This window comes from Platalea leucorodia (assembly GCF_965183815.1).
Source record: "Platalea leucorodia genome assembly, chromosome: 4".
NCBI lineage: Eukaryota > Metazoa > Chordata > Aves > Pelecaniformes > Threskiornithidae > Platalea > Platalea leucorodia.
In genome coordinates, this window is record NC_138826.1 from 125180990 (window position 1) to 125198003 (window position 17014).

The 17014-nt window shown below is 40.3% G+C and overlaps 1 protein-coding gene across 2 annotated transcripts in view; it reads right to left on the reverse strand.

Moving 5' to 3' along the window:
• Window positions 1–1782: 1782 nt before the first annotated feature.
• The window catches only part of CHCHD3 (coiled-coil-helix-coiled-coil-helix domain containing 3), a 164268-nt gene continuing 149036 nt past the window's right edge, over window positions 1783–17014 (reverse strand). Inside the window, exons 7-8 of one of the 2 annotated variants that reach the window (XM_082310170.1) lie at window positions 7981–8116; window positions 1783–2497 (exon numbers count right to left, since the gene is read on the reverse strand). In XM_082310170.1, coding sequence (XP_082166296.1) covers window positions 2474–2497; window positions 7981–8116 — 160 coding nt within the window. In that variant the 3' untranslated portion in view covers window positions 1783–2473. Of the gene's footprint in view, window positions 2501–7980; window positions 8117–17014 lie in introns of both variants that reach the window. The other variant, XM_082310169.1, reaches the window with a different exon arrangement.

Below are 17014 nucleotides of genomic sequence, written 5' to 3' on the forward strand. Positions count from 1 at the left end.
TGGCAGTGAGCAATCTTAGAGAGATCTGGTTACTTCTGAGAAGGAGGGAGACCTCCCCACAGGTTTTCCATTCTAAAAAAAGACGAAAAATGGGAAACGTCAAAGATTTTCAGTCTTGAAATGCAGCTACAAGGTAAGTCTTGGCTGGAAGAACATTGTTGAGAACAGACCCAGCACTTCTCCTCCTTCCCCTCCCTACCATAAACAGTAAGCAGCAGACACACTTCTCTTGCTTGTGCTTCTTCAGATCCTATGAACCTTGCTTTTTTAATTATTTGCTTTAAAATATCATTATCCAGTTTCCAAACAAAAGATGGCAAATGTTTTATAAAAATATTTTAGGCAGACGTACTGCTTCCTTGAGCAGAAATGTCCAACATCACCTCTCAACTCTGTTTCCTAAAGAACAGTGTCCTGCTTCATGGCCGTACCAGCAAGCGGGGAGAAGGAAGAAGTCAAAGACTGATGGAAGGACTAGGATGCAGGTACGCAGAAGGAGGGGCGGTAAAGGCAGAAGAGGTGGCAAACTGAAGCTCACTCCAGAAACATTCAGAACTGCTGCTCTACTTTAAAGGCAAAAGTTGTCCACAACGTGGACAATTTAAAGTCTACGCCCACTTTGCCGCAATCAGCACCCCCCAAGCTCAAGCAACACATGCCAGAGATGCCACTACTGATGATACAGAAGATGTTTAAAGAACACAACATCTCAAATGAAGCCTGAAACACAGTTGGAACAAAGCAAGCAAGACTGACTCCCATTGCTCAAGGCTGTCGGGATGGGAAACCAATAAACATTTGGCAATAAGAGAGACCTTCCTTCCCGACATAGCTCTTCTGATTTTACAGAATCATCTGGCCTTAAAAACGTCTGCTTTTCCTCTATGCTGCATTTTGCTGCCAATTCTAAGTCTGGCAAGGATGGATCTGCCAACTTCTTGGCTCTCTGTTACAAAAGAGAACATTATAAAGGAGAATTTGTGAGTTAGCTGATTTGTAAACACTACAGCAAGTCACCATGTAAACATGTCGCTTATGTCCCTATTATTTCTCTCAAGCAGTTTACCTGGCACCTGACGCTGAACTCCACGATCTTCCTCTCCTACTGATATTACAGTCGCTTCACATGGAAAAAAGCCCAGCTTCTTTTTGTAGCATTAAAAAAAAAGAATCCTTAATTAAACAGTACTCACAAAGCATCTTGATAATTAGAATAGGAGGGTCACCGGCAATATTTTGAATATAAATGAGATCCGCAGGTGCACTCGCAGTTGTACAGTAGGACGCAGTTCAAACATAGCCAATTAGAGAAACAGAACAGGTAAATAAATAGCAGAAAGCTCTAGACACATTGCTCATTTGACATTGTTACTATTACTATTGTATAAAAACCTTTCCTAAGATTGCTTGATAAGATGAATGCGGCAGTTGTTAGCTAAACAAAAACAATTAAATGAAACTGGGTACTTGCGTAAAGATGGTTTGCGGTTTTGGGCACTGCATGCCCTTTCATTCACAAGCACTTTCCAAGAAAGGAAGCTCTGGTGGTGCATGAATCACAGCACGCTATCACGCGGGATCCTTTTAGGTTGCTGTGATGGAAAACAGTTCTCTGTAAGTACTGTTCCTGAAATCAAGGTTGGTTATGCATAAAAGTCTACGCTTTAAAGCTTCAGCAATAACATCTGCTGGAAAAACATGATTGACACAGCAGAGGGAACACCATCCGCCTCTGAGAAGTGGAAAGAGAGACAGACTGAGACATCAATCTTGTGCATAAAATATATTTATTGTTGGTACAGAGCGAGGCATATTCGTCAGTACTTGATAGGAGTGAGGAGCACAACAGAATCATTTCACGTAAATAAAGGCCATGTTACATTTTAAGTGTTGGATCATTAACATTATTCCAGCAGAAGGCCTGGGGAGAGACTTCATTAAGTTACATAATTTGTGAAATAAGTTAAAGCACAATTTGCGTCATTATACATTGTAAGGAAAACTTTAATACGAGCAACGAATACAGGCTGTACAGTGAGGAGCAGCGGCTGACTGGCTCGCAAAGTACCGCCACGTCCCGGCACACCAAGTGTTACATACCCGTGCCTTTGCCAGTGAGAAGTTTTTCAGGAGATTCTACAATGAAATAGCAGCATTTGAAGGATATTTCCCCTTTCTAAGGTCAGTGAAAGGTTCTTTTCTTTTCCTTCCTTCAATCACCAATAAGTGGATTTTACTAAGACTGAACAGTATCTTCGGATGTATGATTTCTGATGTAATAAGATACAGGTCTTGGCTTTTCAAATGGTCACACTGATTGAGCTGTGATGGCTGCTACTCTTGAAATGGCTCTTCCAGTTCTTCTCTTTATTGGTCTGCCCTGTAAATGGGCTGTCATATCATTCTTGGGGAAAAAAATGCTCTTCTGCTGAAATTAGAGTTGATGGTCTTGTGCTTGATTTGGACAGTGCCTTTATCCTCCTCTCCCAAGCATGCTCTGCTAAGAAAGTGGTCGGGGGGAGGGGAAGGGAGAAACACAATAACTCAAAGTTATTCCAGAGAAGTTTGACTGCAGTTCCTTCTTAGGAATCGCCGTTTTTAAAATTAAAATATAGAAAAAGAAACATTGTCAGCATACACATCGTCACAGAGACAAGTCACAGAGGCAGAATGAAGCTATTTGAGGACTCAACAAGCCAGCCATTTGGAGGCCTGAAGAGCTGCAGGAACGATTCCTTTTCATCCATCCTAACGCTATCATGGCTCTAGTCATGCTATGGCTATTAAGGAAATTAAAACGTCTGACCTTACAATAAGATAAATCCCGTTCCCAGCAATTACATACTCGAGGAAATAGATCCTGACGTCATATAACACAAAGTATCTCCCCTACCTACCTCCTTCCTCTGTTCTGAGTCATAATCAAAATCTCGATAGTCTGAACATGTTGCACTGACCTTGCACTTCATTAATCACCTCCTGTGCACAGCCAGGCCACCAAGAGCTAAAAGTATAGATCTGTCAAGTAGTCCAAGAGTTATTCCTCCTGCCACACCAGAGCGCTCTGCCATCAAGGTCTTGACTCTTCAGAGATGGCCTGGCCTCTACCATGAAAATGCAGACTTGCAAGGACAGGATGGAGGGCTCTACTAAGAACTTCCTACCGCCACGATCTAGAAATAAGGGGTCTGCAGAAATGAGCACATGTATGGATACTGCTTGTCTAGATCCGTAAGGAGAACAGAAAGTGAGATCTAATAGGACACTGACAGGCTAGGCAGTAAAAGCATGCTGGGGGCCATCTATGTTCACTGGAGGACTATGACGCTGACCAAGGCAATCTATTGTTCTTGTCTACAAAATCCATAAAATGGGGAAGAAAGGAATTATGAGTCTTCTTGTAAGAAATGGTAGGAAGGGATTTGATAATTTTTAGGGCTTATGTAAGGAGCAAGCCCAAATGTAAACCTTGAAATCTTACAGGAGACCTACAACCAGCCGATTCAAGTATTTGAGCAGCAGTATCTGGCCGGACAGGGCACGTTGTCTCACGAGTCTGGACTGCATTCTCAGAGTCACGGAAGTTAGGGCTCGGGAAAATTAAAAATAAAGGGAATGAAAAACCTGTTGTCATGTATGTCTTTAACCAAATTCTTGTGGTATTTCTAAAAATAACCCACTGAACCATTCAACCACATCAAGCAGTGTTTCTGCAAGGATTAAGAGGTGTACCAAGGAGCAGGACAGCATGCACGTGAAAGGATGGTAAAAGTCCTTGTGATGACAAATATTCTCCAGAATCCATGGTAGAGAAGTACACGCTGACAAAATAAAAGGAGATGGGTTTATTCTCCCTAGGTGCTATTACAAACAAAAATAAGGGAAACTTTTATTAGTTAACAAAATCTCCAATCTCAGTTTGACAGCATCCCCACAGAGATTTCTGTAAAACTGATGAAGGCTACTATACCTGGAAGACTCTTTTTGCAGTGGTATTACAGAAACTTGCTCGAAGCCATCACTGGGCTGAATATTAACTTTACGTAAATTCGACACTGCATAAGTTAACACAGGCAATTCCCAAAAGATCTGAGAAAAATTGTGTTACTTTTATTTAGTGTCCTAAGGAAAGAAATCGCAGGTATTTGTTCATCACATGCATATTTCTGCCCACAAAATTTCATCTTCAGACAATTGGGAGAGTCCCAGGGCTTGCTTTGGTTTTGCCTACATTTTGGGTTTTTTTAATGTTCTTTACTGTCTCTTGCCATTTAACATCACCTACAAATTTACTTCATGTATTTAAATTTTTTTTTCTTGTGTTTTTTTCATTACACCAGTGTAGGTGTGAAGGGGACCTGGTCTGACTCTTCCATAATAAACTTCCTTCAAGTAGTGTTAAATGGTGGCCATAAAAACCAATGCCTTTTTATTGCGTTTCAGTTCAGTGTTTCCAGCTACACTAATTTTACATATTTTTCTATTAGATTGGAAGATGGTATCTAGTAAAAATACTGGAGGATCAGGCTAAAATAATGGCTTTATTCTGACTAGGATGCATGATTAAGGACCACTCTATCCTACAAATTAAAATAATGGTTACAACAAGGCTGAAGAGGCTGACGGATAACATTTTGTAGCCTGGCTGTCAGACACCAGCAGCTGTTGGTATCATTCTTTGAAGTACGTTCAAATCTCACCTGCCTGCAGAGACTTGCATCCCTCTGAAATTCAATGGTCTAATAGGAAGCTATTGCACTGACTTCATTAAGCTACAGTCTAGTTGTGTTTCCATATAGGAATTAGGACTCCCTGTAGCCCAGGGGAAATAAAAAAAAAAAAGAAAAATGAGAAAAAAAATTGTATTTTAACAGCCACTTTGCCCGTATCAGTGGACGGCAGACTCGGAGAAGTGATCAAAATGGCACTGGATGGTCTGTATTAGTGCAGTGACTGGTCTGGCTGGAGTTACTTCAGCAGTGGGAGCACAAATACGTGCCACAGACAATCTCAATATCTTCCCTTAATGGCTCCATTAAGTAGGTTTTTCTCTCTGTTACTATTATAATAAAATGCAAACATTAATAACAGAGTTTAATTTATCTCACTAGCTTCTCAAGACTTTGGGAAGAGATTTAAAGTGAAGATACAACAATGTGTCAAACTCCTCTGAATTAACAGCTCTCTGGGCCTTTCTAACAAGGGGAGAAAAGGACAGATAGAGACATGAGATTACAGACAGGATGAGAAATAAGGAGCATACAGAAGAGAGGGTGAGATAATTATAAGCAAGATAGGAAAGAAAGAGGAGTCAATAAATTCAATTTATGAAAAGCACAGAGTGTGCTCAGCCTAAGCACAAGTGCCCAGACTCACCGCCAGGAAATCGGATTAGTTAACTTATTTGGTTTTCAATATCTTGGTCTATTCCCTCTAGCAAATTTCCTTCTTTGTTTGTTTCTTGTAGCCAGTGTCAGTTAACTTCTTCATTTCTGAATCTGCTATTTATCCCACTCCTCTGTCTTCCAACCAAGCACACACAGTAGGTAATTTTGCAGTATTTTATACCAGCGTTTAGGAATTATTTCAAAGGAACTGTTTGTCTGGACCTCTGGGCAATCAGCGAGTAAAAATAATTACAGTTACAGCTGCAACACACGGAGGATGAGCTATAGAGGGCTGATGTTCATTAAGAAAAACAATTGTTCCTGCTTGCAAATATTTCCATCATAAAAGGCTGCTCCTTCTCTGTTATCATAAGAGAGAAACCTCTCTGAATTCTCATCTTGAAGCATGTGTGAAAGCGAATAAGAAGCATTTAGGAAACACTTTTAACTACTTGACAGGCTTGGTTGAAGATTTTCAACAAAAAAAGGTGTTTAAAAGGGTTCAAAAACCTAATGCTCATATTTATGCAATCTCCTTTTCCTGCACCTTCTGAACATGAATTAATTCATCCTCATCAGTGTCTTCTGAAGAAATTCCTATCAGATAGAAACTTTAGTAATAGCTTCAACATGTATAACTAATTCATCTAAATTTTCTAGTTACTTAAAAAAATAATATAGAATTATAAATACAGTAAGTTAGTGTTCCAGATGATGCAAGCCATGGTGAAAATCTAGTCCCACTACATAACAACCTAATATTATTCTTTGGCCTTTCTTCTAAAATGTCTCAGAAACACCCATGGTCCAGTAACTTCAGACTGGATTTTGGAATACAAAAATCAAACTAAGAGAAAATGTAGAAAAAATAACTATACACACCAATTATTGTTTGTCATAGTAGGAATTAATTTTTAACAAATCACCATTCAATTTAAAGAAAAAAAAAATGGTTCAAAAGGTCATGGAGAACTGTACAGCTTAGGGAAGAAGGGGATGAGCAAAATTCCTGTGCCCAGGGAAGGCACCTGGACAAAGCTGGTTGCACTGCTCACGCTTGGGTGTTTGAGCATGGCGCAACCATCTTTCCAAATTTAATAAAGTATCAGAGCTTTATGAAAGAAAGCCTCAGGCTAGGAGATCGGGAAAATTTTTCATGAGCAGGGAGATCTGGTAGGCTGGAGAGTTTTGAAGGAAATGAAGGAGCTCAGGAGCTTGGTGCATTAACAAGTGGGCAGGAGAAACACCAAAGGACATACTGAAGGAGGTGATTTTGAAAGGGACAGGGCGGTCTCACTGACTTTTGTATGTCATCACAGGGATCCTCTTTCAAGTTTTGACTGATGATAACAACGTTTAATATCATAAAGTGATTTTAGAGCTGCCCAGCCAGCCACACAAATCGTCCTCGTCCTGCACTGTTCAGAGAACAACCACGCTACAGCTGTTAGCTGAGTTTGTCTTCCAGCACTGCCAATCCAGCCAGGCTGCCTGTGCAAAAAGGAGCGTACTAACTATATAAACAAAGAATTAACACTAATAGCGCCGCACAAACGCGCTAAGTGCTGCGGACTGAGGAGCAGCTTTAGCATTGCCACGCAACTCTTGGCTCCTACCATGTTTTACACAGCACTAGACCACAAGCAGCGTTAACTCCAGCAAGATCTTCAGTAATACCAGAGCAAGACTGCACCAGTGTAACAGCTAAAGGTCACGGTGAATGATTATAGTCAAAGTCTTACTACTTTTCCGTACAGGCAGAATTAACTCGAGTGAAAATTATTATCATTATCAAATACGAGACGTGCTTGCTGGGTCTCTGCTCACACATTACAGCATGCGTTTTCACATGTTCAAATATTAACTCATAGATTTTAGCAGAAATAAAGATCAACAGGCTTATTTAAGCACTTTTAACATACGCTACATATATGGCCTATAAGCACATTTGCAACTGGCTTCTTTAAGAGCACAATCGAGGTCAACATATGCATCTCTTTCATATGCATTGGAAGATGTAAGCTGTTGAAAAAGAATCATGTTTAGAAATCTTAGCTTCTTTTAACTGAAAGATGTATATATTGCTATCATTTTCCCTTACGCTGCACTAATAAAGCATTAAATTTCATCATCTACAGTAACAACCCATACCCTAGCAAATTGGATGAGAGGAGGGCAAGACCAGGTAAACGGTAGTATTAGACTCTCAGAGTACATAACATAAAAGAAATCAAGACTTCCAACTGGTGAGCAATCTAGTTTGAGACATCCATTCATTTCTCACCGAAAGTCGTCATATTTATGACAAATAGCACCACGTAGTTTAATCCCCTTGTTTTACTGCTAAAACTGCAGATACCAGGGAATATCTGCCAACAGCGAGAGCTACTACACTAAACAAGAGCTTCCCAAGAGAAGAGATGGAAACCTGAGCATTTAAATAAATTGAAAGTGGACTCCACAGAGCTTGTCAGAGCATACATACCAGGAACAGTACTGCTTTAGCGTATAAGAAGGACTAATTGGATAATCCCATAGTCTTCCTCTCTTCTTTATGCCGTCGTTAATTCAGCGGCAATATTTCTACACCCACCTGTTTGGCATGATTGACACAACGCAGGTACTGGCTAGCCAGGGCAGAGCAGCTGAGGGTCTCCTGAGCATGTTGCCGATAACATTGCAGAATTTTATCCTGCAGATCAGCGCAGATTGGATGAGACTCATATCGCCTGCGGAAAGAGAAAAGAACATTTCGGTTTCCTTCTCAAAAAGATTTCAGGAGAGATACAACTCTTTTTTTTTTAAGAAGTAAACTAAATAATAGAAGTGAAGGAAAACACTTTCAAGTTATAAATGGAGGCTGTTTCTAGAGCTATTTGGGCTATAAAGTGGGTAACATCAGACACAAACATCAAGGTGAGCTGCAGAAGTCTGGCTATTAGGACGACATGTGTCCTAACATCCAACAATTAACATCCAACTTCATATGAGCACACATCTTTAACTGAAGAACCCAGCAATGACGAAGCACATCTGATCTCACCTACATCAGAAAAACAGTCACAGAACCACAGGAAAGCTTCAGCACTGTATAGCCCTATGACCATATCATCTTGCTACTTATTAAATATTGCTCCTGCATCAAAGTGAAATCACCCATTGGGCTGACCTCGAGAATATAAAAACCCTGCTACCATCAGCAAATAACACAACCTACTTCTGCTGATCTGATGATAGCCTCTATTTCTGGTGCATCCTCCTTCCCATCACCTCAATTCTAATCCTGATGCCAGATGTGCAAGTTATTTAGGCATTTTGTCTATTTTCTTTACTGCATGGATTCATGACTCTTGCCATCTTTTTGGCTGATGCAATACGCTTTTTGCCTTCAATGGATGCTTCTTTAGCCCGTCCTGTAAAATCCAGCCTCTTTCAGACAAAAATCATGTCATTTGCATTAATCTATAAAATGTTATCCACGCTGATAATGCCACAGAATTAGAATGGGAATACAGTACATTCCTATTTCAAAAGTAAGAGGGTTGGCGAAGTGTTTCAGAGACGAAATGTCCACTGAAATTTTAAGCTAACTGGACATTTACTTTACAAATACTTTTTAAGGCACTTATTTCTATAAGAGACAATCAAAACACAGTCAAACCCCTTTCACACCAAAGATAAAGTATTTCAATGGTAGAAAAAAAAAAAGGTGAAAATTTAGAACACCACTTCCAGTTCATATGCCTTGAAAACAACCATTTGCTTTACGTGTGCGGACTGTATACTTCACACACCTTCCCATTTACCCTACCAGGAAAGCCTGACAGTGGCTGCTCTGACATCCATTCAAGCCCACATTATTTTTAGTTCGATAAGGTCGTAAAAAAAATGAGACTCATCAGCCACAGTATCCTCAGATGAATACTCTGCTCCTTCTTATTTTGCTGATTGGCCAAGGCAGAGCTCTGTTTTACTACAGTAAGAAAGTGAAACGCAAAGCACAATGCTGTTCCTTAGGGGAATTGACTTCTTGGCAATCACTCAAGATGTAGTACCAAAAAAAAAGGAATGTTAAGTCACCTTGATTTTACAGTATATACCTATATAAAACATCCCTCTTGCTCTTTTCATTCATTACCGTACAACTGTGAAATGCCTAAAACAGAATTTAAATGCAGTCCCACGTGCTTACGTACTTTATGATCTGAAAGTTCAAACTTCTGTAGACTCTGACAGATGAGGATTTTCCCTTAATCCCCCCTCTGCTGATATCAGCAAGCGCTTCAAAAGCGTGTTAGGCATCAAAATGTATGGCCACAAACTGCTGCACACAGACTGATTACGGCAAGGTCTGTATCGGGATGGAGTACGAGAGGAAGCACCACGTACGCTCTTTGTAGACGTAAGACTCACAGCGGTGATGATTTAGGTCCGACTAAACCAGAGCTCGTTTTAAATGCCTGAAACCCTGGTCTGGATTGATAAACCAATACAATAGACCATGAGTTTAACAAAAAATAACACAGTAAACCTAACTGTGCCTCTATTCACCAGTGATTTTAAAGTGACTTCTTACATAAAGGTGAAGAGTGAAGGAAATGGGCTGCTGTACACTCGCTACATAAATTCTGTAAATGTATTTAAAGCCATTTCAACGGGGTACTCTAACCCACATTAAGGAGCTTTTTTGATTGCTTTTTTCCTGAGCCATGCCATTAGCGACCGTTCGAAGTCCACGTATTATCCCTTATTTGAATGCTTCAATGGACTCTTTACGTTGCCAACCATATCCGAGTCCTGTAAGACACGGCGTCTCCCGCCCCACGCTCACTTGTTTTCATACTGTGACTTTTCACTGGTGATTTTTCAAAACACTGCCTATCCTTCCAGGCACTGCAGACCCAATGCAGGTCAATGCGAACAGGGTCACTTCCTTCAAGTCAACAAAGTCCATTTTCTTGGATTAATCTGTCAAAGGAGAGCACCGTCTCCGTATTGATCTGCTGTGCTTGTTACGCTACCCTAATGCACTATTTGCACTTTTGGGAAAATGCTAAATGAGATTACTGTCTAACATTAGATGGCCATAAACCACGTGCTGCAGGATCTCCCGTTCAGGAAAGAAGGTTTCAATGTCCATTATGGTAACCCCACCGAAGGGTTTGCGATTGATTTCTGTTTGATGATGGATAGCAGGACTCTCAGATGGATGGTCAGAAACAGCCAACAGCAAGGAAACTCCTCAAAAGGGAAACAAAATATCTCCCTAAACCAGAACTTCTCTAATGTTCCTATAAATAAGGGTCATTTTGCAGAAGCATTTAAGGGTCCGTGGGGCTTGACTGAAGAAAAAGCTTGTAAGAAACGGTAGATAGTGCAAAATCAGTAATTATGCGGAATCTGTAGTAAAAACATGAAGGTTTTAAATACCTGAAGGTTTTAAATACCACGTTGATAAAGCAACGTGGTCTGGTCCCAGAGCTGATGTCCCTTCCCTGTACTATCCCGTGTCCTGAGAGACAGATCTGTATTTTGGGACACGTGGCAGGGGAAGTAGCCCATTATTTTATTTTATTTTTTTTTTTTTTAATCACTTGAGATTTCACAACTAAACTGAAGGAAAAATACGCAACGTAGTAGTGAACCAGGACTGCCAGGGAACCCTGACAGATCTCCATCTCCGTTCAGTGCAACTCAATAACTACAGAATCAACACACATGAAATCTAAAATGCCTTTCTTAGCAAAAGTCAATATGAACAGCAGTCTGATCTGCACCGTGCGCCACATGGCACGCTAGTAACGATGCGTTTTTATTAAGTTTACAATTACTTGATCTGCTTTCGCTTTTCCAGCTGCTCCTCAAGCACCTCACATGCTAGCAGAATATTTCTGTGTGCTGGAATAAACCTCCGAGGGAGCCGCGCACCCACCTTTTCCATCAAGCCGATGCACCGCAATCTCATAAAGGTAATAGGATGAAGACACAAAAGAAAATGAGAGAGTTTTAAAAAGAAATATTCTATGCTAAAACATGAAGAGAAAATTTAATGAAGGTAACTTTGTACTCATCTAGCCTCTCTCAAAGAGCATAGCTTATTGTACTCCTGGGGGCGCCGAGAAAGGAGCCCCTTCATGGCATTCAAACAAAATGTCTACTAAAGAGGAAATTCGAAATCACCATGGTAAGCTTTACAAGTTTTGTGATAAAACTGACACTCTGACTGAAGGAATCTGAATCGCTGATGAGTTTCCAGCTGTGCAGGTATCTGGCATAATCCCACCAGTCAGGACTTCAGGCAATTGTCATAAAATATGGGAAAAAAAATAGCAACAAAAAACCAGCATGCAATACAAAAAATAGGGCCATTAGATGGCCAGAAGTATCCAGGGCTTAATTTTATTCCTCATTAAAATGCTGACACCTATCAAAAGCATCTGTTTTTATTTGTGTAACCCTTGGCATCTAAGGCTACCTGTGCACTACTAAATAAAACAGACCAGAGATGATCCTCTGGGTCCAAGGCCAAGCAGCACGATACAGCACAACCTGCATCTCTTAAGTGCAAAATCTCGCCTTCCCCTCCAAGCAAGCAGCTCAGCGCATCCCCATCCAAACTGCAAACCGGGGACAGTCCCCAGCAGGTGCTGTTCCCCCGGGCATGCCCGGTGTTGGCCAAGGAAGCGTTAGCTCCAAACCAAAACCCTATAAACGAATGTGCTACCAATTAGCCCCAACGCATCAGCACAGGAGAGCGCTGGAGACGATGTCCTGACCTGTTTTATTTACTCCTACTGATGCAGGAGAGGAGCCACGCTGTGACCAGACCCCAACTGCGCTAGGTAGAATGAAAAGAAAAATAAAGAGGAGGATGTTTCTTTTCTCAACGTGCTTATAATGCCCACAAAGATAAGAAACAACAAATTGACAGTGAAAATTTAGGAAACTGAGGCAATCTGTACTCTGGCGATAGGCAGCCCGCTAAGTATAGCGACAGCCTAATTGTTTTCAAGTGCTTTATGAGCAACCGAGAGGATTTTTTTGAGGGATTTGTGGGAAGTTAATCAATTAACGGCGTCAAAGTCTAGCAGAAATTCCGCCTGAGAAACAGCGAAACTTGGTGCTGTTTGAAAAGTGGCTGAGTGAGGGATGGAAGGTGGTGTCACGAGCGGTTCAGAGAGAAAGTAAATAGGGAATTGGAAACAGCAGGGAAGCAGAAATGGGACACGCAGGGCTTCAAAAGCGAAGACGTGTGACTTGCAGGGGATAACATTGATGGGGAAGCCAGTGGCAGGATGAAAGGAGATGATGTGAATATGGGATAGGAAATTATCTGCAGCACTGCTTTCAACAGACATCATCAGGGCAAGATTTCACTTCTCACGGCCAGGGGGCAAACAAAAACAATAAAAAAAAATGTTGCCGTAACCGCTAGCCTGAGTTGTGACGGATTTAGCCGAGCAGATGGACAAGAAAGGCCACGTTTGAAATATTTTGCATAAAGAGTCAGCAAGAGCGAAACGTAAGCCTAGCTGAGAAGACCTAGAGAGAAGGTCAGCTCAAAGATGAAGTGTAAGCGACAAGTCTGCAACAGCAGCAAGACAGTGGTTATTTTCCATCATGACACGAAAAGGTGGTGGTGAGGGAGTTATTCTTTTTTTAAGATTACCTCATCCAAAAAGGGCCACTTCCAACAGCGTCTCTGCTGACTGAATTTGCAGGACTTGTTTATAGTATAGAAACTAGTTGCAAAACAGATAACAGGGGAAAAAAGACAAAAGGGCATATGGTAATGAAGGTCCTTACTGCTGCACAATTATTTTTAGTTTTTAAATTAATTTACTCTTTATATTAAATTATTTTTAAAAATTGTCTTCACACATTAAGTAGGTGATGACTTGAAAGTGCATTATGAAACATGTAAAGCACAAACCAAGTGGTTATGTTCTTCTAAAAATCATTTGGAAGTAATACCACAGATCTGATTTCTGAATATCTACAACTGATGTTATGAAGCAGTCCATAATCAAACTCTGCCCACACAGAGCCCTCAAAATTACCGTGTGGGAAGTGCTGCCAGCAAAAGATCAAGTACTGTAGAGTTGATTCTTGCTTTTATTTACACTTGACTACATAGTGTGACTTTTCCAAAAGGTGTAAAAGAAAGAATTTGCTGAACAAATCTATGATGAAATGGTGGAAGAGAACCACAGTCCTTTCCGCTCTACAATCGAGAATGCGAAGTGCGTGTAGTAATACTAAATAAATGACTTATGCAGAAGTTGGAATAAAACTTCGCCCGCCTGCTGATATATGTATCTTTTGTGCCACTAGTGATCAGCTCTGCTGTTAATATTGCCCCTGGTTTTTTTAGACTCTTTCGCCTAAAATCCTGGCACTGATGAGACTACAGGCAAATGTTTGTCATCCTCTCATTTATTTCATCTCTCACCCAGCCTTCTTAAAAGCAAATAAAAATCTATTTCAAACATTCTGACCTTTGAAATTTAGGGACAGAGACGAGAAGAGGAGGAAAGACACATTCCAGCGTATTCACACACACACGCTGCTTAAAGACAGACATTTAATTATGTCTAGAGAGTACTAAGTCAAGTTCAATATGTTGACAAAAACCTGGTTTAACAACGAAGACTGGCAGATAGTACTATTGACCTTTTCAGATGCTTTTTTTTTTTTAACCTAGTGAATGTTTCCCACCTGGTAAAACACCTGGTATGTTGGTAGGGTATCAGTTCAGCTTTTAACATAAGCAAAATGGAATCCATTCCTTGTATTGCAACAACTTATTTATTGCATACAGGGAGGAAAGAGCATCTTTAAGATTAACAGAGAGAATTTACAATCTCAGATCTGGCAAAGCACATAAATATGAGCAGAACTTCAAGAAGTGAGTAATTCCACATTTGCATGTGCAAAGTTATGCACATTCTTAAACCCCTTCTTGGGCTGGGACTTAGAAGAGGAAGACACTAGGATGAGGATCAGAAAAGATTTCCTCGTTGTGAATCCTAATTAGACGGATGAACTAGTTGCCAAGGTAAGTCTTCAGACTGTTAGGACATTACATTAGGACTAGAGCTCTTCAGCCTACAGAAAGACAGTTGCAAGCGAACCTGAGATGGATCTGTGAAATCATCAATGGCATACGGAAGAGAGGCAACCAGTGAGGTTTTCTAGCAGTAGATTTACAATGAAAAAATAATTGAAGCCTTTTCCAAACAACACATAATGAAAAGCTGGTACTCACTGCTAGAGGATACTGGGGTTATCGTAAGCACATTTGGGGTCAAAAGATAATTATACGGTAATCTAAGAGATGTCCATCAAGAGATTATAAGCAAAAATACAATGTTTGGCTCAGGAAAGCCCCACTCCACTACTTGTTTGAAGGTAAAATGGTATCACTGCATACTTCCCCTGTTTTTACAGCGTTCCCTAAATACCCACTCCTAGCCACTGCCCAACAAGCTAGGGGGACCTTTGATCTGACCTGCTGTGACTGCCAATACTCCTAATAGCTTGATGAGCAAGTCATCAGATGAATACAAGACTCCTATCAAGTCCAACAGACAAAATTGGATTGAATACTTCTATTTAAATTGATATTAACTTACTTTTGTTATCCCAAACCACTATTCATTTATAAAATTCCCCTCTCTGAAAAAAAGAACAAAAACCCCCTTAAAATACAAAGCACACCAACATATTATTATACAAATGTACCTTACACACAGCTGGTCCTTGCAGCTGCAAAGGGAACCACATGTTGGAATCACCCAAATTTAGGACGCACATTTTTTTTAGCTTAAGGAACAGTTTTCCTTGAATACCAGGATACTAAAATAAACAATCACATGGATGATAATGATACCAATTTTAGACTTCTAACAGGGACATGCATGCCTTTACAGTATAGAAAATATAGTGTAGTAACTACAGTCTTTAATCAGAAGAAACTCTGGAAGGAGCAGTTTTATCTACATGGAATACATTATGTCCATTTGACATACCTATATGCTATATATATATTTTGAAAGAACTCCTTGGTCTTGCACTGATCAAAACCAGTTCCTAAGTTTGGCAAGTTAAGAGACAAAGAACAATCATCTCAGATATACATCAGTCTGTCCAGCCACTCGGCAGAACAAAACCCAAACTAATCCCACCACAAGAGTCAAATCTGCTCGGTCTGAATTGAGCAAAAAACCCCACTTTCATGCATACGTGATCAGCACATCAATGCTTGCATTTCAAGCCGCATAATGTAAATTCAGATCACAAATTATTTTTAGAGTTTGCATGTGGCATCACTCGAGCTCTTATTACTCCGCCCAAAAAATTATTTAATGAAGGCTGGCAAGATTCCACTCGTTCAGCTGTTTATGAGCAGACAAGTCGAAGATCACCACGTCGAACAACACCAGGCGGTGCCGTTTCTTAGTATTAGGACTTTCGGGGGGCTTTTTGGCACCACGGAGGCAAGCAGCAAGGGAATTACCGCTCTCTTCAGATCTAGCTAGAGCTCATGACAAGGGAGATCTAGTCTTTGGGAACTTTAATTGACGATTTGGCTGACATTTCTCATAGAAGTGGCTGACGCCAGTGGTTTGCAACAGTGCTGTTGAAGGACTACTTGGGTATATCAACTAGCATTACATACTATGTAAAAATACAATATAATATTTCTAAGTTTTAAAGGAAAAATTAATTTTGCAACACTTTGAAACCTGCTTCTATATGAAGGTGGCAAGAAAAAGATATACTTTTATCCACTTCAATGGAGATTTTATCCATTTTAATTTTATTCCTATTCCTACATTAAATTTTCCACAGTAGCGTTACATCACCGTGTGTGCAAAGCACACACACAAAAAAAGAGAATATAGACGGACCTAAACAAAGACCAAAAACCCAAACGAGCAGCATAAACCAAATACACGACAGCATACCACGTTGTACATTTATTACTGCCACTTATTTCCCAAGAGCTACACAACTCACTTCAGGCTTTGTAAACTCATGAGTAACACGATCATCCCAAAATCGTGGTAGTAAAATCTTCACAGCGCCTTACACTACCACACTAAAAAAACAGCTTTCCCTTTATAGAGGTGCTATATAATGTGTTCTAATAAGGAGACACGCTTCTCATCTCTAGCAAAGGTCAACTACTGCACTCAATGCGAAGCACCACAAGACACTAACTCGTGGCACATTATTATCCAAATATTACTCTGTGGAGCAATATATGTTTAACTATCTTCTTCAGCAATAAGAGGCCCAAAAGCCTGTTAGTGACCACAAAAATAAGAGATATTATGAGTAGGAGTAGCATACAGAACAAGCAATCAACAGTTAAACACTTCAAGCATCACTGCTCCTGTGGGTGATGATTATTTGAGGGAACTGAAGGTTGCAATCTTAAAGAGACAGTAGAATAAATGCCCATTTTTCATTTGGGCATGAAGTTATTTAACAAAAAGGGCTTGGATTCACTTTGATAAGTTACAAAGGCTACGTACACTTCCCCAGGTCTTGCACCAGGCTGTGGCGAGCCACCCTTTTCATAAAATATCATAAAACCAGCTGGGCTGCAACAACAATAA